Here is a 23873-nt window from a genome sequence, read left to right on the forward strand (position 1 = left end):
TAGAAATGACCCTTTTCCAAAATTCCACACCACTTCCCCCCTCTCCCTCCTCTGTTGCTCAAAGTCCAGAGCTCACAGTCTCTTTTGGCTTCTCTTTGCAGTTTCCTGCCTACACGCCTGACCATAATCCTCTGTCCAAACCAGAAACAATGAACAGTCACAACCAGCTGCTAAGCACCCATTTTGTCAGGGACAACACAAAAGCTCAAAGGCTCAGAAACACATCTCAGCCACATACTTTGTTACCAAACCAGAATGTATAACATTTATATTCTAGCAAGTTTCTCCAGCCAGAGAGGCAGTCAGCTTTACAGTGAGATGAAGTCTCCATTCCTGGAGATAGAACACTACTTGTGCCTTTCAGATGATGGGCCTCTTTTTCTGCTAAACAAGATTTTATTTATTTATTTATTTTTAAAATACGTTTTTACTGATCTTTAGAGAAAGAGGAAGGGAGAAGGAGAGAGAGGGAGAAGCATCGATGAGAGACATCAATCGACTGTCTCCTGTATGCCCCCTACTGGGGATTGAGCCCACAACCCAGGCATGTGCCCTGACCAGGAATTGAACCAGCAACCTTTTGGTGCATGGGTTGATGCTCAGTCCACTGAGCCACACCGGCCAGGCTAAACAAGGTTTTAAATGCCTCTGAGTCTCCTCTCAATCCAAGTACCATATTTCAAATCTTTAAGTATGTCCATGTTCTTTCAGAAAACCCCAAATATTTGTTTCCTTGGGAAAGTCGAGAAACTTTCTCTAGATACCTGTCAGTGATAAAACAGAACTGAAATACTATTTCAGACTTTTCACTAATCAGACTGACCTTTGCTCTAAAATTGTCTTAACTTGCTGAGTTAGCATTTTCAAAGAATACTGAAGGGCGGTGATGTCACCAGCAGAGAGATCAGCTAGCAGACCATAAGAGAGGAAAGATTTTTTTCCTGTGAGATTTAAAGTATTACTGTGCTGGTCTTTTTTGCCAAACAAAAGATTAATTTTCAAAATGTAGGCCATGTTATTTCAGAAAGAAATTTCAGGTGGTCCATTTCCCCCCTCTTTAATGTTCCAGTTTTATTTACTTAGTGAATGAGGACAGTTGGGCTCACAATTTACCCTATCAGCAAGAGGGAGGGCCAGGATTTTAACCCAGGTCAATCCAACTTCAAAATTGGTGGTACTTTCCCAGCCGATGTGGCTCAGTGGTTGAGCATTGACCTAGAATCCAGGAGATCATGATTTGATTCCCAGTCAGGGCACATGTCCCAGTTGCAGGCTTGATCCCTGGTGGGAGGCATGCAGGAGGCAGCCGATCAATGACTCTCTCTCATCATTGATGTTTCTATCTCTTTCTCTCCCTGTTTCTGAAATCAGTAAAAACATATTTAAAAACAAACAAACAAACAAAAAACTGGTGGTTCTTTTCTCCTTACTCCATCACAGTGTGTCATTTTGGATGGGTACAGAGATGACCTTAAGGAAGAGGAGCTTATCTGCATGACTCCGGGCCATCTGAATTATCTGGTATTTCTCCGGCATATACAACGGTTCCCTGGTGAAACACACTCTATGGTGAAGGATGTTCTGCATAGGATCCCTGTGCAAACAAGCCTAATCCCAAACCTTACTGTCCCTGCATTTTCTTCCATCCCTTTTGAGGAGAGAGACCAAGTAACTTGCTGCTGATCCTGCGCTCTGCTCTCTATAAGCCATCCAAATGGCATACCCGACTTACCTTTCCTATGACATCTGTTAACAGCTTGAGGGCCAGAGGATCATGAACCAAGGAGTCTGTGTAAAAGGAACCAAGGTATTTTTTTGGGTTGATTGGATTGTCCTGGGCACACAGATCTGGGCGCATGCTGAATCCATGGGAGATTCTTCCGACTGTAAAGGGGAAGGCTCCACCTGCAAGTAAAACCCATTACTGAGGGCTTGCTTAGATTGGAAAGGATTCCTGTTTTGTTTTTTTTTAAAAAACTGATTTTAGAGAAAGAGGAAGGGAGAGGGAGAGAGAAATAGCAATGTGAAAGTGAAACATCAATCGGTTGCCTCCCTCATGGGGATCGAACCTACAGCTTGGGTATGTGACCTGACTGGGAATTGAACCTATGACCTTTTGGTGTATAGGACAATGCTCCAACCAACTGAGCCACACTGTCCAGGGCTGAAAAGGATTCCTTTTAATCCTCATATTGTATGCAAAGAGAAGTTACTATAGCCCAGCTGGTTAACAAAGGACCTACTGGGTTCTGAATGCTGAGAGATGACCCAGAAGAAACAACATGGCCTCATCTAGAAATTCAGATTTGAGGAATTTATCCTAAAAAGAGAAGACAAGTGTATAAAGATATGTGGTCAAAGTTTTCAAATGTAGTGTGGTTATAGTAGCAAAATACTGAGGCAACCTATCAGCTGGGGACTATCTAAATAATGATGGCATATCCATAAAATGTATTGCCATACATGCAACCATCAAAAGTGATGAAGCTCTGTCTTTCGTGACCTGGAAAGATGTCTCTGTGTGCTGGTGAGAAGGAAAAGCAGATTAGAGAGCAGCATGAAGAGTTCAATTGTGCATGTCTGTGTGTTCAAGAGTCACAAACTCAGTTACCTACTGGGACCAAGCAGGAAATGTAAATAAATAAAATAGGTCTATCTGTAAACAATAGTGAATGGTAGGGATTATTGCAAATTGGAGAGCTTGTAGTCTGACAAGCGAGATTTAAAACAGAACAGAACAAAACAAAATAAAATAAAGTAAACTCTCCCAACCAAACTAAAGTTGTCTGCAAAAATAGAATTTAGTCCCTGAACAATCATATACTTTATGACTAGAATGATTACTGAAAGGATGTTATGAGCTGAATTACGTCCCTCCAAAATCCATATGTTGAATCCCTAACCCCTGACTGTATTTGGAGAAAGGGCCTTTAAGGAGATAAGTAAGGTTAAATGAGATCATAAAGTAGGACCCTAATCTGATAGGACTGGTGTCCTCATAAGAAGAGGAAGAGACAGCAGAGCTCTCTTTCTCTCTTTCTCTTTTTCCCTCCTTCCCTCCATCTCTTCCTCTTTCCCTCTCTTCTTCTCCCGCTCTGTGTGTGCGCGGAGTAAAGGCCATGTGAGGACACAGTAAGAAGGTGGCCTTCTTCAGTCCAGGAAGAGGGACCTCACTAGAAAGCAACCCTGCCAGCACTTTGATCTTGGAACTCTAGAACTATGAAAACATTCATTTCTGTTTAGGTGACCTGGTCTGTGGTATTTTGTTATGGAAGCTGAGCTGACCAGTACAGATGCAGTCTTACCTCCATGTGCAAAACATACTTTCAGTTTAGGAAACTTCTCGAATACTCCACCCATGATCATGGAACAAATGGCAGTGGTGGTCTCTGCTGGCATTCCTGAAAGAGGAAACAGTCACGAGGTACAGGGCTTGTTACCTCTAGCAAGAAGTTCAGTGATGCTCATGGTGGGGAATGGCAGCTTGCTGTATTTGTCAGTGGCAAGAAACGTGGGGTCGCTGTGCCCCAGCATGGCTTGGTTGTCTACAGACTATTACCTTGGTGAGCAGAACCATCTGATGCTTCCTATTTGCCACTTGCAGATAGAGTCACCTAATGGCTAGAATAGCCAAGGAGCCTTAGGGCCTGGCTTTTGTCCTGATTCCCACAGCTTCAGTTTTGGATATAGTGGGGCAAGAGAGTACAATGAGTCTGGGCTGAACCCTAACTCCTCCTTTTTTTTTTGCTTTCCAGCCTTTGGCAAGTTATTTAAAGCTCCTGAGGCTGTGCTTCTTCACCTGTGAGATGGGGACAGTATTGTCCATCTTGCAAGACTGTTGGGGAGCCTTGCAAATGATGATGTCAGGAAAGTTCTTGGCCAGAACCTCACACTAGAGGTGCTCAACAAATATTAGTTTCCTCCCTGTGCCTCAGTTTCCTCATCTGTAAAATGGGGGGGGAGGGAGATGATAATTGTTAGTTCTTGCCACTTAGTAAGTGCTCAATAAATATTGACTAATATTATTATTCCTTCCAAATTGTTGCTGCTTCTTAGAGCTGAGGTTGAAAATAACTGGATTAAGCCCTGGCCAGGTAGCTCAGTCAGAGCATCATACCAGTGCGAGTTTGATTCCTGCTCAGGGCACATACAAGAATCAACCAATGAATGCATAAATAAGTGGAACAACAAATTGATGTTTTTCTCTTTCTCTCTCCCTTCCCCTCTCTAAAATTAAAAAAACACACCACACCCCACTGGGTTAAAATGAATTCTTGTAAGTGCTTTGTGCTCCTAGAAGCAGCTGTTTCATGCCTGATACCTTTACTTCCATGGAGTCAGTCCAGGTTACATTTTCAGATGACTGCTTTTCAGACGGTGATTAAGAAATCTCTAGGGGCTCCACAGCTGAACCTTGCACTTTTTGGTGAAGCCTGCTTCTCTGGCTGCCTAATGGGGCTTTAGTGGATGCTCAACCTGCCCCATTGCCCCTGGCTCCCTGGCCTCTTGGGAATTCTGGAAGCATGATGGATTCATGTTCATCTGGGAGTGGGCAGAGCTTCCTGAAGGCAGGAGATGAACAGCATCACTTCCTTTTGGTCCTGTTATTCAGCTTTCCATTAATTACTTGGACCATAACCCCACAATCCATTCTCCATACAGGAGCCAAAGTAGAATATTTACTGTGTAGATTGGATTATGCCCCCCCCCCCCCTGCTGGAAATCCTCCAATCCACTAATGATCACCTTTGTATCAAGAATAGAATTCTGAAATTAGCCTATTTGTTTGTTTATGATCTGTGTACCTATTTATTGTCTTTTCCCTCTAACCAGAACATAGACTTCAGGAGGGCAGAGGTTTAGTCCATGTCTATATCCTTGGTTCCTAGTATAGGGCCTGACATGCTAGAGGACATCAATATATATATATTGCATAAATGAATGATAAGATGACCCTTTATGCAAATATTTGCCTCTGTTTTTCATGTGGGAAGTTGCCATGTAAATAAGTTGGTAGGACTTGTCAAAGTGTTATGTGAATTAGAATGAGATTTTCTTTGGAGCTGGAAAGCACCGGGGCTTCATAGGTTATCTCTTTCTACTAATTACTGCTCAATATTGGTGGGGAGTGGGTAGGAGACTGCCTTACTAAATACACTGTTGTCCAAAAGCAATGCCAGGGGCATAAAATATCAGAGCAGAAAGAGAATCCAAATCAGCTCTCTCATTTTACAGATGAGGAACTGGGGCCCCAGGAGGTGAAGTGACTTGCCACAGAAAACTAGACTAGCTGGAACTGAAATTCAGTTGTTTTACTTTCAATATATTGCTCCATTTAATTCTTTATGATGGTTACTTCACTTTATGATGGTTACTTAGTTACATTTGCTGAGAAGGGCATGGATAATCGCTTCCCAGTGAAAATCCAGTGCTGCTCATCGGGGACCACCTTTCCCTGGGTTTGTAGATGAGCTGCGCTCTTCACTCATGGCCCCAGGATTCTAAATCTGTCTTCATTTCTTTTTCTTCTCAGGGGTGATAATGAGAGATTGGATGGGCCAAATGGAGGTCTCTCCTCTTTTCCTGTCCCTCGTGTGAGACCATGAATGAATGGAGGAGGCAAAGAGCAGAAGAGAAGAGCAGGTAACAGGAAAATTGAAAGCCTGGGTCGCCCACGATGGAGTGCCTCAGATCCTTGGGCAGTGGAAGGTGACTTTCTACTCCAAATTCCAAGGTTCTCATTTGTAAGAGCTGATGCAACTGTTGGCTTCTAAAAAAATCTATAGAAAGACAAGGTTACTTATCTTTGGAGCCTTTTTGGGAGTCTGTGTAGGAAGGTGGTTTTGGCGTCAGACTGATCTGTGTAAATTCCATTTTCACTTATTAACTATGTGACTTGGACAACGTTCCTAACCACTCTGAGATTGTTTCTCCATCTATGAAATGGTTATCATAATGTCAGCCTCATAAAGTTTTGTGTGGATATGATTAAAATTAAATGAGGTAATGTATACAGCACTAATCTAAGAGCTCAATAACACACCACCCTATTAATAAATTATACTTTCTCTCTTTGATGTAATAGTGTTCCACAGATCATTGGGGAAAAACCCCAAAGATTAGATCCTCTTTTCTAGACCCCCAAGCTGACACAAACCTACGAGCCAAGGGAGCCAGTATTTGGCCATCCGTCCGTCCATCTGCATGTCCCAGGGGTGCACGAATAGGGAACAGTTCAGCTTTTCAGCTGCCTTCAAAAAGCAACGAGAGAGAGGGTTACTTGGATGAGCCAGCAGATACAGGGTTCTATTTTAGGGAAATTGTTTTTCTCTAGGCTTATATTGATCTGAATACATAAACCAAAATATTTTTGAAGTTGTTTTCTGATCTTTATAAAAGAGTCATTGATAAACTCTGCTCCTGCTTGGAAAATAAAAGGACACTTAAATTTAATGAGGGGGCCCTGCCGGGCATGGTTCAGACGTTGAGTGTTGACCTAGGATCCAGGTGATCGGGGTTCGATTCCCGGTCAGGGCACATGCCTGGGTTGTGGGCTCGATCAGTGACTCTGTTATCATTGATGTTTCTACCTCTCTCTCTCCCTCTCCTTTCCTCTCTCTGAAATCAATAAAGATATATTTAAAAAAATAAAATAAATTTAATGAGGGGGTTGTAGATTTGCCATTGAGGTTGTTGAATTTAATATATTGTTTGGCAAAACAGGTCACAGAGAACATCCATCACTCAAGAGTTTTGGCAGAGAGCAAAATGCTTAAGGACTGATCTTGTACCTCAAATGCCAGGGAGATTTCCCCTGCTGGTTCCTTCTTGGTCTACTCTGTCAGAAGGACTGCTCAGATCATACCTTTGGAGTCAGGACTGGAGTGTTCCCTTCTTCCCTCCACTTGAAAACCTGAGGATGTGGAAGTGAGGGAGTGATGGTTTGGGAGTAAGGGTTCAGGACTGGGCTGGAGCAGGTTGGCCTGACCCAAGCCTTTGGGTCACTCAGAGCCTGATGTTGGGTGGGAATTTCTGGGGTCAGTCTGTGGGCTCTCACAAAGCCTCAGGAGCCCAGCTGAGTCCCTGAACAGTCTGCTGTGAATGAAATAACTTTAGAAAGGAAAGAGCTCTTGCTCTCAATGCCTCCATCAGGGATGTGCTGAGATGAAGGTCATGGGCAAACCTGTACCAGGGCCTTCTGGGAAATGGAAATACCATCTGGATGGAATGACCTTTATTCAACAAATGTTTAATTTTAAAAAGTCCCCTCAATAGGCATTGAATATTAATACTTATCAAGGTTCAAAACAGATTTTCCTTAGCACATTTCTTTTCCAAATATTTTGGGGTGCTGAGTGACTCATCCTACCTTTACATATTACTATGTGGGCTAACTAGTTTGATACAATGGGACTTCTGCACATAAGCATTTTTTAAATGGAGAAGCAATTCTGGGACAATGAGATTCCGGATGTGGCAGGCAAAGGGTAGACTGGAAAAAGAACTTCTAACTCAACAGGTTCTGGGGAGCAGAAGGGACATAAACCTTTTGATATAAAGCTGATAATGGATGAAGGCTGGAAAGAGAGTATCAGCTTCTTGGGGTAATTTGGGCTTGACAAAGAAACATGATCATGATGTCTCAGTGGGATCTGACTTCTCATTAGTACAGAGGTTGATTCTATGGCCTACGATGGTTCATTTCTATTCATTTCAAATTAACAGGTATTTTTGGTCACCTTTTATAGGTGAAGTATAGGAGAGAACACAAACAGAAGTCACTTGTACTCTCAAAATCATAACTCACATTAACTGAGAACTTACCGTGTGCCAAAGCTGTCATAAGGATTTTACATTATTAATTAGTAAAATGAAACGAGCACTTGTATTACTCCCATCCTACAGAGAAGGGAGCAAAGGCAGATAGAGGCTAGGTAACTTTCTCGGGTCTTCTGGCTGGTAAGTGAGAGAGACAGAACGCCAATACCATTCTGTCTGCCTCATACTTGTCACAAAGTCATTTTTGTGCCCAAAAAGGGACCTGAATGTGTATTGTTGGGTTCACTCACTGAAAAAAGAAGTCTAGGAAATAAGGTGGACAGTTAGACGCTCTAGATCTCCAGGCTGACCTTGACATGACAAAGCCAACTTGGCTCATGTTACCCCTCTGATTTGTTTCACCCCATGTTATCAACCTAAGTTGCAAAGTAGTGAGGCTGGCAAGTCTTGCAAGCAAACAAACGTGCTGTCAATCCCAGGACATTGTAAGTCAGCTGGAGCCAGGAGGCTCTCCTGAACCCCCTCAAAGGCTCCCAGCCCCCTAATAGCCTAGTTGGAATGATGGATGGGTCGAGCTAGTCACACAAATGAAAATACTACCCATTTGGACCCCAACCAGCTAGCTGCTGCTGCTTTCCGAGCCCCTTAGTAATTCATAAACCCAATTCCAATGAACAATAAAATGACTTGCAGCTGAAGGTTTGCTCACACTGTGCTGAAACAACTTGGATACACAACAAATAAAGCCTCTTTCAAAGCTCATTAAAGTTTCTAGAAAACATTCACTGCATCAGCTCAGCCATGGCAGCCAATAAGCTTCAGGGAGTTTAAAATTTAGAGGAACATTAAATCTTCCAGGTCATTAGGAGGCAATTTAACAGGCAACCTCCCAACTAGTGGGCAGTGTCCATGGATACAAAAATGGGAATTTTTTTCCCATGTAGTCAGAGCTCAATAGCTGATAAATGAATAAATGATCGGTGATTATAGAGCCTGGGAGTTCACCAACATCTATTTAATTCATTATTAAAGCTTTTCATTTACAATGAAAATAATAGAAACAACACTATCATAATTCTAGGAGGGAAGTAAACAATTAAAAAATGCAGTTGAATATAGAATTATGCATCTTGAATCCTGGTGCTAAGGAAAGCAGGTTTATCTGCAGAAAGAACAGGAGGGAGAGGAAGACTGGCAGAGAGGACCATGGAACTGTGGACACTTCAGCTGGATGCTTCAGAAATACATGGCACTGAGGTTTTGAAAATATATTTAATTATGCAATATTTCAGACATTGAAAGTTTGAACAATAGTATAATAGACATCTATAAACTCACCATCAAGTGTTAACATTTTGATGGCAATATTTTTTGTGTATTTTTATTATGCATTTGCAAAATATATGGCCTAAAAAGTATCTTAATTGAGGAATGATTAAATAAATCCAAACATGTGCATATATTGGGATATTATGCAGTTATTTAAAAATCATGATTGAGAGACTTTTCATTTAGGGTGGAAATTTTCAATTAGGATGCAGAATCACATGGATAATAGCATATAGATATAGGCAAATAAAAAAACAAATGAAATACACTATGGGTTACTTCGGATTATGGAATATTTTTCCCTTTTTACATTTTCCTGTATTTCCCACAATTTCTTTAAAATGATTTCATAATTTTGAAAAATGAGTATTTTCTCCCCAAAGCAAAAGTAAATACTTTTCTTTGTATGTCATTAACAGGGTTCTTTTGCACAGTGGCTGTGATAAAGGTAACATTTTGGCTTCCAGATGAAAGATTAAAAAGAGAGCATGGGGGTTAGAAAGAAAAGAGTTTTCCCTGAGTTAACGCAGGGCGGGCCTAGTTCCCCTGGTCCCTCTTCCAGTGGACCGGCCCGCTCCTTTGGGGAGCCCTGCCACATCCCCGCCTACACCCCTGCGCGGTCAGCGGGCCTCCCGCTCCCTGGGCGCATCTGTCTTCGCGCCAGCGCCCAGCACAGCGCCCAGCCCGCCGCGGTCCCCATGGAGCGCCGCGCACTCACTGCGTAGACAGGGAAGAGCTCCCGCGCGTTCAGGTCCCACTGGTTGACGTGGGAGCCGATCTGGACCCCCGGGAAGCCCAGCTCCTTCACACAGCGCTCCATCTCCTGGACGGCCAGCTCGGGGGCCTGCATCGGCAACGTCCCCAGGCCCACGAATCTCCTGGGGTGCCTCCCTACGGTGGCAGCTAAGTCGTTGTTTAAAAACTGGCACAGATCTAACGTGTCCTGAGGTTTGGCCTGGTGGGGACAGGTAAAGGAAAACCACGTCATTCAAAATCTCCTTCTTTAGCTATTGGCTCTGAACAACACCTCCCCTAGGCGAAATCACTGTCACTATCAGTAGCTTTCCCTGCAGAAAGCTGAGGCACAGACTGGGGTAAGTGCTTGCTGCAGAAGACCCAGAGGCCAGTCATTGCAAATGCAAAGAAAACTGCTAGTGTTGCCGATTAATTCGAAATAGTTACTGGGCCTGGCATCCCCACCCACTGCAGACAGGAGCCTGCAGGCTGCACACCTAGGAATCCCCTCTCCCCCCTACAGGAGGCTGGGCTAGTGAGGGCCTGAGGTCACCAGGGCACCTCCTTGTTATCTCTCACTGTGAGATGTCAGGATGTTCTACACCTCTCCTGTCCCGGCTCATCCCCCTTTCTCTCCTTGGCAGTGACACTCACAGCTACCCTAGCAAAATGCTGATGCAGATGAAGTTTGCTTTCTTTCCCCTTAACTCTTCCTTCTTCGTTGTTTTCTTTCCTTTCAACATCATCTCGCCCCACTGCCAGGAATTTGGTATTCTCCTGCAATCCCAGTTGTGTTTCGGGAATGATACCCAATCTGATAAATTTAGACATATTGAGGTCTTAAGGGCATTTGTAAGTCATGAATCTAATCACAGGAACTGAATCACTAGGACTGGAATTATGAGCACTGGGGGAAATATGTGTGAGCAGGTGGTATTTCCACTGCTCCTTAAATCACAACACAAGTGAATATTTACAGGTTTGAGCAGGTGCTACTGCACCCCAGCTGTGTACAAAGGTGTCCTCCACAGGCGCGTGATCATGCCTGAAACTTTAGCACTTGACACTTAATCACTTGGGGAAAAGCATCCGACTCCAGGAATCCCATTTGAATTGGCTATTTCCCTGGGAGAGGCAACATATTAGGCCTTTATTATCAGTCCCACTTCAAAATCATTATCACTGCAGGCTAAACTGGCTTGTTAATTACTGAGTGAGGCGCTGCAGGGATGGGTCATCAGACAGGTAAATTCTGATGGAAATTAAGGTTGGGTGTAGAACTGCGCTGTCAAGTGGAAGTAGAATTCGAGTCACATAGCGACAAGCAGCCACTGGCTACTGTGCTGGACCAGGTGGGTCTAGAGCAAGGACAGGACTAAGATGACAGGCCTGGGAGGGCGCACTGCAGTGTGAGAAGCTGAGGAACCGCACTGATCTCTAAAGGGGAGAATGGAGGGGAGGTGGGCAATGTCAAGACGTGAGTCATCTACCTACTTGCTAGACATGAGCCTTTGCCCACCAAGGAGATGGTTTGAAGTTTCACACTCACCCAGTAGCTAAACATGACGGGAACTGTGGAAAGGGCTTGCACGGTCACTCCTGGCCACAGACACAAAGAAAGGCAAAGTTGGTAATAGTGTATATGTCCCTGGCCTAGAAGTATGTGGTGGGAGGGGAGCTAGAGGAAGAGCAAGCTTCTCAGACCTCAGCAAAGAGCAAGGTTTTACTCTAAATGTGGCCATCAGGCCATATTTTAGATGGTCTTTAAAATTCAAATTGTGGAACTTGTTTACTTTTTAAATATAAGGTAAGGAATGCAAAGAAGTTCTTAGAAATTGTTGGTGATTCGGCTTTGAAACAAAAATTTCCCAATTCTCCTCTTTGAAATTTCTGAATTAGTTTCATTGTAGACTGTTCTGAGACTACACAATTAACTTGCTGTTTAACTGCTCTCATTTCCACCCTTTATGTGCGAATAGGGACTTTGTGTGTACTGTGCCCTGGGACAAAGTGTAGGAAGAAATTGGATCCTGAATCTGACTCAGAAGGAAATTGTCACCCTTACTCTGAATTCTAATTTTTACTTTTTTAAATTGACTCTATAATAAGTAAATACTATACATTTGAACTAAAAAAAGGCTTTAAAATAATAAAATACCACATTTATATTTTTATGATATAGCATTCTACTTTAAAACAGGTATACCTGATTTAAAAAATTTTAATCTACACTAAAAACATTATGGTAGAAGGCCCCATCCCTCTCTCAGCGATGCTGGAGCAGTCGGCCCAGTGGAGAAAAGGTGATCAGAAGTTACCATCACATAAACCCTGCAACGTGGTTAACAGACTTTAGGGAGAGATATGGCTCTTATATCAGATGCAATCACTGGTCACATCTCTCATCCTAAGTACCTGTTTGGTCCATTTCTCTAATACGGACTTCTGGATCCCAGCAGTTCTCTTGGATCACCCTGAAAACCTTCCCATCCTTCAGCATCTTTGCTTCTCCCTAGGGCAGAAGATGCACATCAGCAAAAGTTAACCTAAGTTTACTTGGATAATCCTTTCTTGTATGCTTTGGAATGTGGCTCTCTCCTAACATTTTTAGGGGTTTTTACTTAATCCTCAAAGAGATAGAAGTCTGTTCATTCAGCAGAACTCAGTTTTTTATCCTCATGCCTAAATATTGGCCTGGAGTTAAAGGAGTGTGCTCTGTAAGTATCAGTAGACAGAGACAAACAAGGCCATGGTCATGGCCTTTTGGGGCTTCATGACTGAGGACAGCTGGCCACCTTGTCTATCTGAAACACTGGCTCCAAGCCCTGAGAGGAAGGCCCAGTGTCTGGAAAACTCCAGATTCTAACATTTTAGAATTGAAAAGGATCTCTGAGATAGACCATCTAGTCCAGCCCTCTTGTTTCATAGAGAAGCAACAGATGGATAGTGAGAATAAGTGATCTGTCTAGCAGAGCAGGGCCACTGATGTCAACACCTGCAGGAGGAGGTGGGCAATGAAGTGAATCAACGTGGCAGCATGCACAAAACTTGGGGCTGAGCTGCTGGTTCCCACCAGGCATCACGCCTGCCTGGGTACACTCTCTTTTATTACTCAGCACAGGGGGCCAAGGTAAGTGGCTGTACAGAAGCATGGCAGTGGCTTCTAAATCGGGCCTGCGGTTTGTGATCCCTAAAGAAAAGGGAAAAGTTTTGATTTGGGTCCCTGAAATCAGACTACTCAGGTTCAAGTCCCCATTCTACTACTTACTGTGTGGCCTTGATCAAATTAAACACCTCTGAGCCCCAGTTTGCCCATCTTTAAAATAGGGATAATAATATGACTTATCTTAAAAAAATAATATAACTTACCTTAAAGGGATCTTGTGAGCATAAAATGGGAGAATCCATATAGAGCATGTAGTTAAGTATCTGACACGTTAACTGTTAGTTATTCTAAGTATTAGTTATTAATGACACGACTAACTAGGGACTGGGCTATCTCCTGGTGTCCCCAGCTCTGAGGACACACCACCTCTGGTGGAGCTTTAGGGCCTCAAGATTGCCCTTGGGCCCTCTGTGTTTCTATAGGTGCTGTATATATAAGTAAAGTCATAGGAAAAGGTCTGGGAAGATACCCACCAAACTGTTAATAGGAATTACTTTTGAGGATGGGGAATGCTGATCCAAGGGAACTGTAGTTTTATCTGCAATAACTTAAACTTTAAAAGGAGAATTTATTGAAGTAATACTTTTGTAATGAAAAATTAACCTTCAAAATAAAAACATGAAATGACAGCATTGGACTAGATTAATGGCTTTCAATCCATTTTGGCTGTGGCCCCACCTGCAGAAATATATTTTCCACTGTAACCCAGCAGACCCATATATATCTATTTATATAGCTACAAACTGGGACAGCAGTTTCATGAAATAGCATTGACTCTTACCATGAACAATGCATTCTGCTCTTTTCTTTTGTAATCCATTTTATCTTTAAAGCTGTCCTACCTAACACACTGACTTGTTTTGATGACTCACTATTGGGTTGTAACCCTTATTTTCAAACACTGGAGTAGATGATCATAGCCTTTGATTCTTTATTTTTATGAAAACTGCCCCTTGCCTTCGGCTTTCCTCACTCCCTGAACTCCCTTGCTATTTATTGTCTCTTTAGTTCAGTTAGCACAAAATTATCACTATTTATATGTTCTTTATCCATTTGGGTGTCTTCTTGGCTTCCCAGTGAGGGGAAAATCATTTTCAGATCAGGAATCTCTGAGATAAGTCAGGCGTGGGGACAGAAAATATTTGTTCACCAAAGGAATGTAGGAGAATAAAAGGAAATTTCGACCCCCAAGTTGTTAGCCTCATTTGAATATTTGTGTACATTTGCATGTTGTTTTCCAGTGACTGTAATCCTTGGCCACTGTAATTATGAAAAATTCAGATTCTGTTTTGTTTCACTTTGTTTTGTTTTTGAGAGAGAAGGAAGGAGAGTGTCACTGTTGTGTTTTGTTAGCCACTATTGTATCCAATTTTGCTGGAAGTATGTGGGTAGTAGATGTGACTGGAAAATATTTTCCTTCTTGGTTACTTTTTTTTCTTTTGAGATTTGCTGTTAAGTTTATGCAATCTCTTGACATGAAAACAAAGTGAAATGAAGGTCATTCAAATCCATTATCGAGGTTACAGACTGCAGCCTGGGATATGGAATGAAAAAAAAATCACAGGCTGCCTGTCCCTGCATTTGGGGCTCCCTAGTAGCCTAGTAACAGCTCCGCTCAGATTGTTCTCTCCCTTGGGGAGGCTTGAGGACAGCTTAGGTCACTAGCTCCCAGGTTTGGAACCAGCACTTCTCATCACAGAAGTGCAGCTCAGCGTCTAACTTGGCACTGAGTGGGCGCTCTGTGATGAAGGTGAGAATGAGCTTTCCCAGAGATTCTGATGTTGAAAACCCTGTGATGATTCCCCACTGCCTTCAGGATCAAGTTCAAAGGCCTAAGCCCAGCCTCCATGGCTCCACCTGATGGGGCTTATGTCCACCTCTTCAGCTACTTCCCACCAGTTTGCTCTTGCCTGCTTCTGTCCATTCTCTGCAGCCAAAGTGGTCTTTTTAAGCCATTAAGACCCTCCAAAGAATTTGCATTGCATTGAAAATAAAATCCAGACTCCTTAGCACATGCTACAAATCCCTTCATGATCGGACTCCTTCCTACCTCGCTAGCTCATTTCCTACCATCTCCCCCTTTCATCACATCTCAGCCACATTGCCCTCTTTTCTGTTCCTCAAACACAGCTATTCCTCATATGGTAGCCTCTGTAACTGCTGTTCCCCAAGCCAGGGTCACTATTCCAGGTTTTCCTTTGTTTCTCCAGTCTTCGCTAGCTGCCTGTGCAGCCAACCACAATTAACCTTCCTGCTGCAGCACTGGTTTTCATTCCATTCTCTAAAGTGATCAGGTTTGTCTTCCCCTAGAATCTGAGCACCATGAAGGTAAGGAGCATGTCTGTCTTGTTCACCAATGTATTTCTAAATGTCTAAGCAGGTGGAGCTGGCACAAAACTGATGTTAATAAAAAGGAGTGAGTGAATGAGTAATTAAGGTCAGTGGTTTTCAAACTTGAGTAATCAATGGGAGGCTTGTCAAAACACAAATTGCTGGCTGGATCCTCAGAGTTCCTGATTTGGTAGGTCTGGGTTGAGGCTCACGAATTTGAATTTCTTCCAAGTTCTCAAGTGAAGCTGAACTTGCTGGCCTGGGGATCACATTTTGAGAAATGCTGGTCCCAGCCATAGCCAAGCGCTTGAGTTTTGGGTTTGCATAAGTTTAGTATTTCCATGCCTTTGCTCCCTGTCTTCTCTTCCTGGAAACTTGTTTCCTTTATTCCTTGGGCAAGCCTTCACCCCCGCTTCAAGACTCAAGATGAGCATCACTTCCTCCAGGAGGACTTCTCCAACAGTGTCCAAATCTGTGTCCTCCAGCAAGTCCTAAGCTTATAACATGGCACCGCATTACCCCTGCTCAGGAAACTGTGTCTTCCCAGATCATGAGTCTTTCAGGCCTGCTGTAGACATGCCTGTGTTCCAGCTGGAAGCTCAGGAATGTTCCCTCTGAACTCCACACAGGCACATGCTACCTCTGAAAATAAAGTCAGAGCTGACCTCTGTGCAGCCCTAGACTTTGAGCTCATTCTCAGGCCTCCTTTCACTGTTTCCTCTTACCCAACTCACCCAAAGAGTGGCTTCTTTTCCCTGGTCTCCAGTGTTTAATTTCTCTAGCTTGTGCTCAAACCTAAATGGTTCCATTTATTTGGTTGGCCTTAATACACTATAATGACTTGTGGAGAGGGTCATGTCACTTTCTTAAGGCAGAGCGATAAATGCTAAAATTGGTTCTAGGGCAAAACAGGGAAAAGTTTCTTAATGGCTTCTCAAGTTCTAATTTTATCTTCCTGAATGCTGCTCTTTGAAGTTACCAGCATTTTTTTCTAATAGTTTGGAGAAACTTCAGTGCTGCTCCCTTGCCTACTACAAAGTCAACAGGATGACAGAAGGGTTGAGAGCTCTGCGGAGGCCTGCAGGAAGGTCTCGGGCTCACGATGTCCCTGGGTGCGAGGCAAGCTCACACTTTGGGAGAAACTCACCTTGCTGTGGTGTTCGAGCTGCACCCAGCCTCCATAGCCGAATCTCTGCAGTGGGGAGAGGCACAGTTAGATTGAAAGAGCAAAGCAGACAGGACTGCAATAAAGGGCATTTCTAGGGCAAAGAATCCTGAGCTCCATCCTTTCAAGCATCACCTTCCCATTTTTCCATATGTCCATACATCACGTATTCACTATTTATATTTAAATCAATTCACTTTCTTTCCTTAAATATATTTATTCAGGAGTAAAATTCTAATAAAATATCATAGAAGTGCCAGTTTTACCTTGTATCCTCATGCAGGTTGCAATTTTAAAATGAGGATTTATGTTAAAAAATTATTTGTTTCCGTACCACCTAAACTATTTCAAGGGTCACCAGGAGTACATGGACGGTAAGGACCACTCTTTAGGAAATACCATATTAGAACACTGCTCTTCAAACTGGAGGTTGCAATCCATGAAATCAATTTAGTGGACAGTGACCTAGATGTTCTAAAAACACAGAACAGTGTGTGTAGCAGATGGCGTTGGTGTTCCACCCATATTCCCTCCCTGTGTTAACACCTCTGTGCCCACCTGCCCATTGCCACTGAAATCAACTTTGGTCAGGCCCTTCTAGCAGGTTACAAGTACCAGGAACCTAGTAACTCCTCACAGCTCCTGTCCCACCTCCCCTCAGCAGTCCTCAACCAATGACTCAGGACGTTTGCCTGTAAATACACTGACTACACGAGACCAAAGCTCTGACTCAGGTGAAGCACACATTCTACACTTTCTTTGGTTGCTTTGCTTTCCCTGTCTCACTTCCTCACTCTACTGGTGTTTTGAGATCACCACTGAAGTAAGCTACTTGCATTTGAATCTTTATCTGAGGGTCTGCTTCTTAGCAAACCCAAGTCAAGACAGTAAAGGAATGGAATGGAATGGAATGGAATGGAATGGAATGGAATGGAATGGAATGGAATGGAATGGAATGGAATGGAATGGAATGGAATGGAATGGAATGGATTAAAACACCTCCCATGTGTAATTATTCATTTAATGAAACTCTTGTTTCCATTATATATATGGATGTTTGTACTGAATCATAATATAAAATATATTTCTCCTTGGCGGTTATGAATAAGAAATTTTGAAAGCCTCTGCCTAAGAACATAGGTATATGTGACTCATGTAGCTATAGGTTTTAAAATCTCATGTTGATCATTCAGTCATTCACCCTTCATTCACTCATTCTGCAAACCCTCGTGGAGTCTCGCCATGACCGGCCTTACTAGGGCAGAGAAAAGAAAAGTGAAGGGCAGTTCCAGCCTGTGTGGAGCACAGTCCTGAGAGGGTGGGGCTGGGGTGGGCAAATAATTGAAAAGCATAATCACGTCTGAGACGGGCTGTGATTGAGTGATGCACGAATTCTCTGGGAGCCAGGAGGAGGGTTCTGACCTATAACTTGGGTCAGGTGGTGTCAGGGAAGGGAGGTTGAGAGGGTAGTCTGGGGCCAGATTGGAGAGAAACTTGCAGTGCTCCAAAGCAGTGGCTCTCAAATTGTGATGTAAAAGGTGGAAGAAAAAAATTGTGATGTAAGAGGGGAAGGAGGGTGTGGCAGATGGTGACAATGATGTGTCGAGCTCCTCACAGCTCCAGTCATCAATGATGGGTAGATGAGTTAAGGAAGCTGAATATCAGTACAATTTCTACATGTTTTATTTGGATGAGAGCAGCTAACAGTGGTTGGTTCTTATGTCGTGACAGGGAGGTTGTCTTGAGGAAGTCAGCTCTTAGTCCATCCCTCCTCCTAGCCCTGCCCTCCTCTCCAGACTGAGAGGGGAGGCCTGGGCCTGCAGCACAGGGGTGTTTGCATAGCTCTGTGTCTGTGACTGGGGTTGGCTCCAACGACTTCTTAAGATTTGGGTCAATTCTATACCAGCTTGATCCTACCTGAGCATAAGTCCTGTTCTTGAGTTGCATCTCCTAATAATCACCTTAGCTCTGGATCCACCTGCTTCTCTCCAAGTGACATCAGAGGACCTGGCTCCGTAGGCTGGGAGTGCAAGGGAAATCGTGGACCAGGGGCCCAAGCTCCTCCGCCCTGCACCCAGTTTCTCCTTTGCCTGAGCATGCCCCTGCCCCCCCTCCCTTTGTGCATTCAATATCCTTGTGCTTTTGCCTTCTGTTCCCCTGGATAAAGCTGCCCAGAGACGTATGCTGAGGACAGGCTGGAATATGGCCTCCGTCAGTTACACTGCAGGGTAAACTTAAACTCTTGAACTGGAAAGTCACCATGAAATCTTACTTGAATGTAGAAGAAAGTCACCATTGAAATCTTACTTGGATGTAATCTTTCTTCTTTCCCTCCCTCTTTCTCCTCCTTTCTGTCCTCATTCTCTTTTTCTTAATTCCCTGTGGGACTTTAACCCATGCATACCTTCGCAGGTTAGGAAGCATCCCATCTGGGGAAGGGCAGAGGGGCAGAGGGAGGCAGAACAGAGGGCCCTTGTCACACACAACAAGCCACTTAGAAGACACTTGACTTGGAGTAACTTAACATCTGGAAGTCACTGTTTCCTTATGTGTAAAATGAGGTTAACAGCAGCAGCTGTGCCATAAGGTTTTATGGGAATTAACTGAGGTCATTCATAGAAAGCTACTGACACCAGACCTGGTGTATAGAAAGGACCTCCTCAGTGCTAACAGTGACAGTGGCGGTGGTGGAGGTGGATATGGTGGTGGCAACAGTGGTGATGGTGGTGGTTTCGGTGGGGATGGTGGTGCTGATAGTGACAATGGTGGAGGTTGTGAGCTGGTAGTGGTGATGGTTGTGGTGGTGTTTGGTGGCAGTGGTGGTGCCAGTGGTGGTACTGGTAGTGGTGGCAGGCAGTGATGGCCCCGGGGGTGGCATAGTGGTGACAGCCTATTCTATCCTTAGGTGGTAAAATAAGGCATACCCTAGGGTCAGACACCAAGGAACACTATGAAGGAAGTAGCCCTTTGTCACTCTGTGTTCCTCTCTCTCCTCTCTTGCAAAGCACAAGATTTGAACACTTTGTGCTTCTTCTAGGCCCCATGCAAATACCTAACTTATTTGGGTCAACTTAATTTTGTTCCAAGTCTGGGATTTGTTCAGTCCCCCAGCTCTCATCCTAGGTTGAACCAAGCCTGTGGTTTGAAATTTTTGACCCTGGGAGTAGTTTTGGTCTGAGCATATGCCAGGAGGCATTTACAGTCTGAAGATGTTTGGATGACAAGGACCAATGTCCCATAGGCATTTATGGGCATGACAAATACAAAGAAAATTAGAAACTTCAAGGGCATTCAGTTCTATATACAATAGATGTGATTGTGAAGTGGGTATTTATGAGTCAGGTTGAGGAACTGAATGACATTTTTAGTGTCCTGGGGACCTCACACTTTCGTATTGTGAATGATGAACCTCCTCAGAGAGGAGACCAAATTTGTATTTCCTCACAGAGGTTGTTTCAAAGTGAAGCTTTGTCTGGGATTTTGTCTCCTAAAATCTCATGATGATCAAGTATAATTAAATTTTGCTAACAAAAGAAGATGTAAATATATAAATATATAAACTTTTTATCAAAGGCCAGAATTTTTTTACTCCATTTAAAACTAGAAGAATCTTTGCAAGCCCTACTATCAGGCATATAATTGGTGGTCAGTAGAGTCATGCTGAAAGAAAAAGCTGAAACCTTATTATCTCCATTGATTTTATGAAACAACGTCCACTATGGCTTCTTAGCCACCATCCTCCTACTTGTGACAGCAGAGAGTGTGGGTCCTGATTCGTTAGAAACACAACTTAATCAAGTGCCCTCTGAATCTGCTCTCTTTCCATCTGCAGATCTATAATATAACTGACTAAAATCATTATCGCAAATGGAAATGAAAAGCTTTCTCAAATCTGTCTTTTGTAATGATTAGTTAATCATCAAGCCAGGCATGTTGATTCTGCTTCTGTTTCTTTGTTACATAAGGAGGTCAAGGTTATCGAGGTGTATCTATTAATATTTAATAAAAGACAGGTAGGTTTTGGGTGGTGGGCACACAGAGCAATATACCGATCTTGTAACATAGAAACCCATACCTGAAACCTGTATGTTCATATTAACCATTGTCACCCCAATAAATTTAATTTTTTAAAAAAGTAAATAAAATAAAAGGTCAGGTTTGAAAAGAGATACTTGTTCTTCCAGATGGGCTTCTTCTTCTGACCTAAAACTAGTACTGGTTTACCCTTTTCATTCTTTTTTTGGAAAGTTTGCAAAAACGGTGAGAAAAGATCAGAGTTTGATGCTTTGAAATATTTTACCCACTAAGAAACAATTGAAAGACCAAGGAAAATCTGCTGTAACTCTTAAACTATATGAACACCAAAGAAGATCTGCTGTTAGCTGCTGTCACTTTAATACTCATTTTACTCTGACTGCATAAGCTGAAACTGTGGAGAGAGGGAGAAGGGACCCAGCCTCATTTCATGCATTTTTATTCATCTCACTCCTCCCAATTTGAAAACACAGAACTGTTTTCTGCTGGTTCTTTCGTCACTGGCTTGCCTGCACTCAAATGGAAACCTCTTCCATATAACAGATCTGATTGCTTGACCTGCAAGTTGGAAGCCAGATTCCAATGACCCCATCATAAAGCCCTAGGTGGGCCTGGGGTGTTTGGGAGCAGGCTGGTGTTGAGGGAGACACTGGGTGGGGGGCAGAAGGAAGCAGGGACATCCCTTATAGCAGTGCTATTCTCCCTGGCCAGCTCTCTCAATTGGGTGTGGTGGTCGTGCTGGGGAGGGGCCACCATAGTCCCATGTAGCTCTGGGATTTGAGGCTTATTTCCTGAGTGTCTGGTACTCTATCTTTCCAGCAGGGTCAGTAATATAAATCCCATAAATTCTAGATTCACAAGATTTTATGTGGATCAAATTACATTGCTCCCTGGAAGTATAAGAGTATTATGATTATTATTACCACCACCATCATCAAGTACATCCATTATCTGCTTGCATATTGTGAGACTGCTAGATAAAAGCCTGGTTTATCAGGACAAAATGCCCCACCCCTCTTTGAGGCAATAGCTAGAAGATAGGACCAGGAGGTGGGCTAAAGAGCCAGCAGAAGCTGTGCTTGCTGAGTCTCCAGGGCACCCATTTATGGCTATAGCCTCCCCATGCTCTGCATCCCTCAGCTTCCTGAGCAGTTTTTACAATATTTTAGGGCCCTGCATTGGGGGGCACTTAGGAATGATCAGTTCTTGGTGACCAGTTCTCTGCTCACGCTAGAGGCAGGCTTCAGGGTGGGAGACAAGCAATGAGAGGCAGAGTTGTGGCACAAGACACTAGGTAAATAGTTTCCTCCCCTTAGCAGAGGAGGCACCTTTTTAGGCTGCCCTAGGCCATCATCACTGACATTATGAAGTGGTGTTTACACTTTAATAAAATATGACGAAGACAGCCGTATTCAGAACAGCAAGTCGGCACTCAGACTCCTTTTGGAGGGGTGAGCTTGATGGGGTTCACTTTTACCCTGGGCTGTAACAGGACAGTCTTTCAAAGATAATTCAGCATCATTTGTATGTTTTAATCCACAATGTCTACCACCTATCTTACCTAAAATAACGATGAAAAAGAAACACTAAGGTTAACATTCTTCCAGGAGACAACTATGAGAAGAAAATAGCCTCAGCTACTTGCACCATTTAGTCAGAGTTTAGATTACAGTGGTGCCTCAGTTTTCGAACATCTCCATTGACAAACATTTTGGTTTGCAAATGCCGTAAACCCAGGAGAAAATGCTTTGGTTTTTGAACACGCCTCGTAAGCCGAACATGCCATGTGGCTTCTGCTGAGGGCAAGATCCTGAGGCCTAGCTGTCTGCTGCGGATCCCTCGGTTTTCAAACGTTTCAGAACTCTAATGGTTTTCCGGAACGGATCATATTAGAAAACCGAGGTACCACTGTAATTCATTTTCCTCACTTGGAATAAAAAGGTGAAATATCGATGATGTGAATGTTCTAGAGAAGGTTTAAGATTGGGTAAAACCCGATATTTAGCCTGAACAAAACTGAAACCAATTTTAAATTTCTTTCATGTCTCCCACCTTCCTAATGATTTTATTCAGAATTACAGTTATTCATTCAAAAGTTCTTAATGACAAGAGGAAATATCCATTTTTTGAGAAACACAGACGAGTCTTTAGAGACCCTGATTGTGTGAAGGCGGCATGTCATTTCCTCTAGGGTTTTTTGATGTTCCTTCTCTCTTGTTCATAACAGGGATTTACAGCTTAAAGAACATCAAAAAGGAAAGGTTTCAGGCAGTATCCTAAAATAGACTATAAAAAATTCCACAAGTTATCTCTTGGTGCTTTTAAACCTTATTTTAAACATTTTGGAAAGGAGATATGTTTTAGAAATCCCGGAAGCCTATGACATTCCATTTTTTAATAGTCTCTTACTTGAAACTGTAACTTTAAATCCTGTAGTTGGCACGTATCTTCCCTTCCTAGCAGCTGAATATGTGATTCAAATGGAAGTAAAACTGCCTGACTTAAATTATCCAGAAGTTTTAAAGAATGCTTCATTTAAGGGGAGAAAGGGATTTTGAGAAAGCACGTCTTTGATCAATGTTCTTTCAAAATTAGTATAAAAGTTATTTTTAAAAACTAGAAAATCAGAGCTACCAAATAATTATAAAGCATTCCTAAAGCAGAGAAACTTAACATCTAATTCCTCAAAGAAGAGCTAGGTTTATAACAGAGGCATTGAGAAACCTTGGAGAAGTTCCAAAAATAATCCAGCAAATTAATTACCATTACCTTTTTTAGATCTGGCCATTCTCTTGGTAGAATATGATTATGGATGTCAATTTTCATCTCTACAGGATCAGAGGAGAAGCATGTAAAGAAAGAAATTTTGATATCAAGAGATCTCCATGTACACCACGGAGTTAATTGATTGACTTTGTCCCTTTACAGCTGTATTTAGGCCCTGGCCAGCATGCCTGCTCAGCCAAGTCTAGGTCCACTGGAGCTGCCTTATTGAAGTTCAAAGTTCTGTTTGTCAAAGTAGCTTTGGGTGAACAATTCTTTGGCAACAAGGCTGTGGAGCACAACATTTTTTTTTAAAAGAAGGACTGCACTAAACCTATGAGTACAACAGGTCCAAAATTGACTCTTTGTTTTAAAATATTTCCATTTTTATCAAGATATACATAATAAAATCAAGAAGTACCTGGTTAAAAATCAGAACAGATGGTTTTTTAAAGAAAAATAATAGATCCCCGACTCACCACTTTTTACTCTTGGTTTTATTCCCCAAAAGCAACCAATTTTAAAGCTTCTTCCTTTTATTCAGTTTGTTGCCTCCATGTTTTAAACAAT

At 42.8% G+C, this 23873-nt stretch overlaps 1 protein-coding gene across 1 annotated transcript in view; it reads right to left on the reverse strand.

Annotated features, from left to right (window-relative positions):
- The window catches only part of ACMSD (aminocarboxymuconate semialdehyde decarboxylase), a 42681-nt gene extending 19315 nt beyond the window's left edge, over positions 1 to 23366 (reverse strand). Inside the window, exons 1-8 of the mRNA XM_016206238.2 lie at positions 23310 to 23366; positions 16488 to 16532; positions 12259 to 12355; positions 11393 to 11442; positions 9827 to 10063; positions 6158 to 6251; positions 3306 to 3401; positions 1733 to 1905 (exon numbers count right to left, since the gene is read on the reverse strand). Of these exons, the coding sequence (XP_016061724.2) occupies positions 1733 to 1905; positions 3306 to 3401; positions 6158 to 6251; positions 9827 to 10063; positions 11393 to 11442; positions 12259 to 12355; positions 16488 to 16532; positions 23310 to 23366 (849 nt within the window). The remainder of the gene's footprint in view (positions 1 to 1732; positions 1906 to 3305; positions 3402 to 6157; positions 6252 to 9826; positions 10064 to 11392; positions 11443 to 12258; positions 12356 to 16487; positions 16533 to 23309) is intronic.
- Between the last annotated feature and the right edge of the window lie 507 nt (positions 23367 to 23873).

Source organism: Miniopterus natalensis, chromosome 8 (assembly GCF_054644295.1).
Source record: "Miniopterus natalensis isolate mMinNat1 chromosome 8, mMinNat1.hap1, whole genome shotgun sequence".
Taxonomy (NCBI): Eukaryota; Metazoa; Chordata; class Mammalia; order Chiroptera; family Miniopteridae; genus Miniopterus; species Miniopterus natalensis.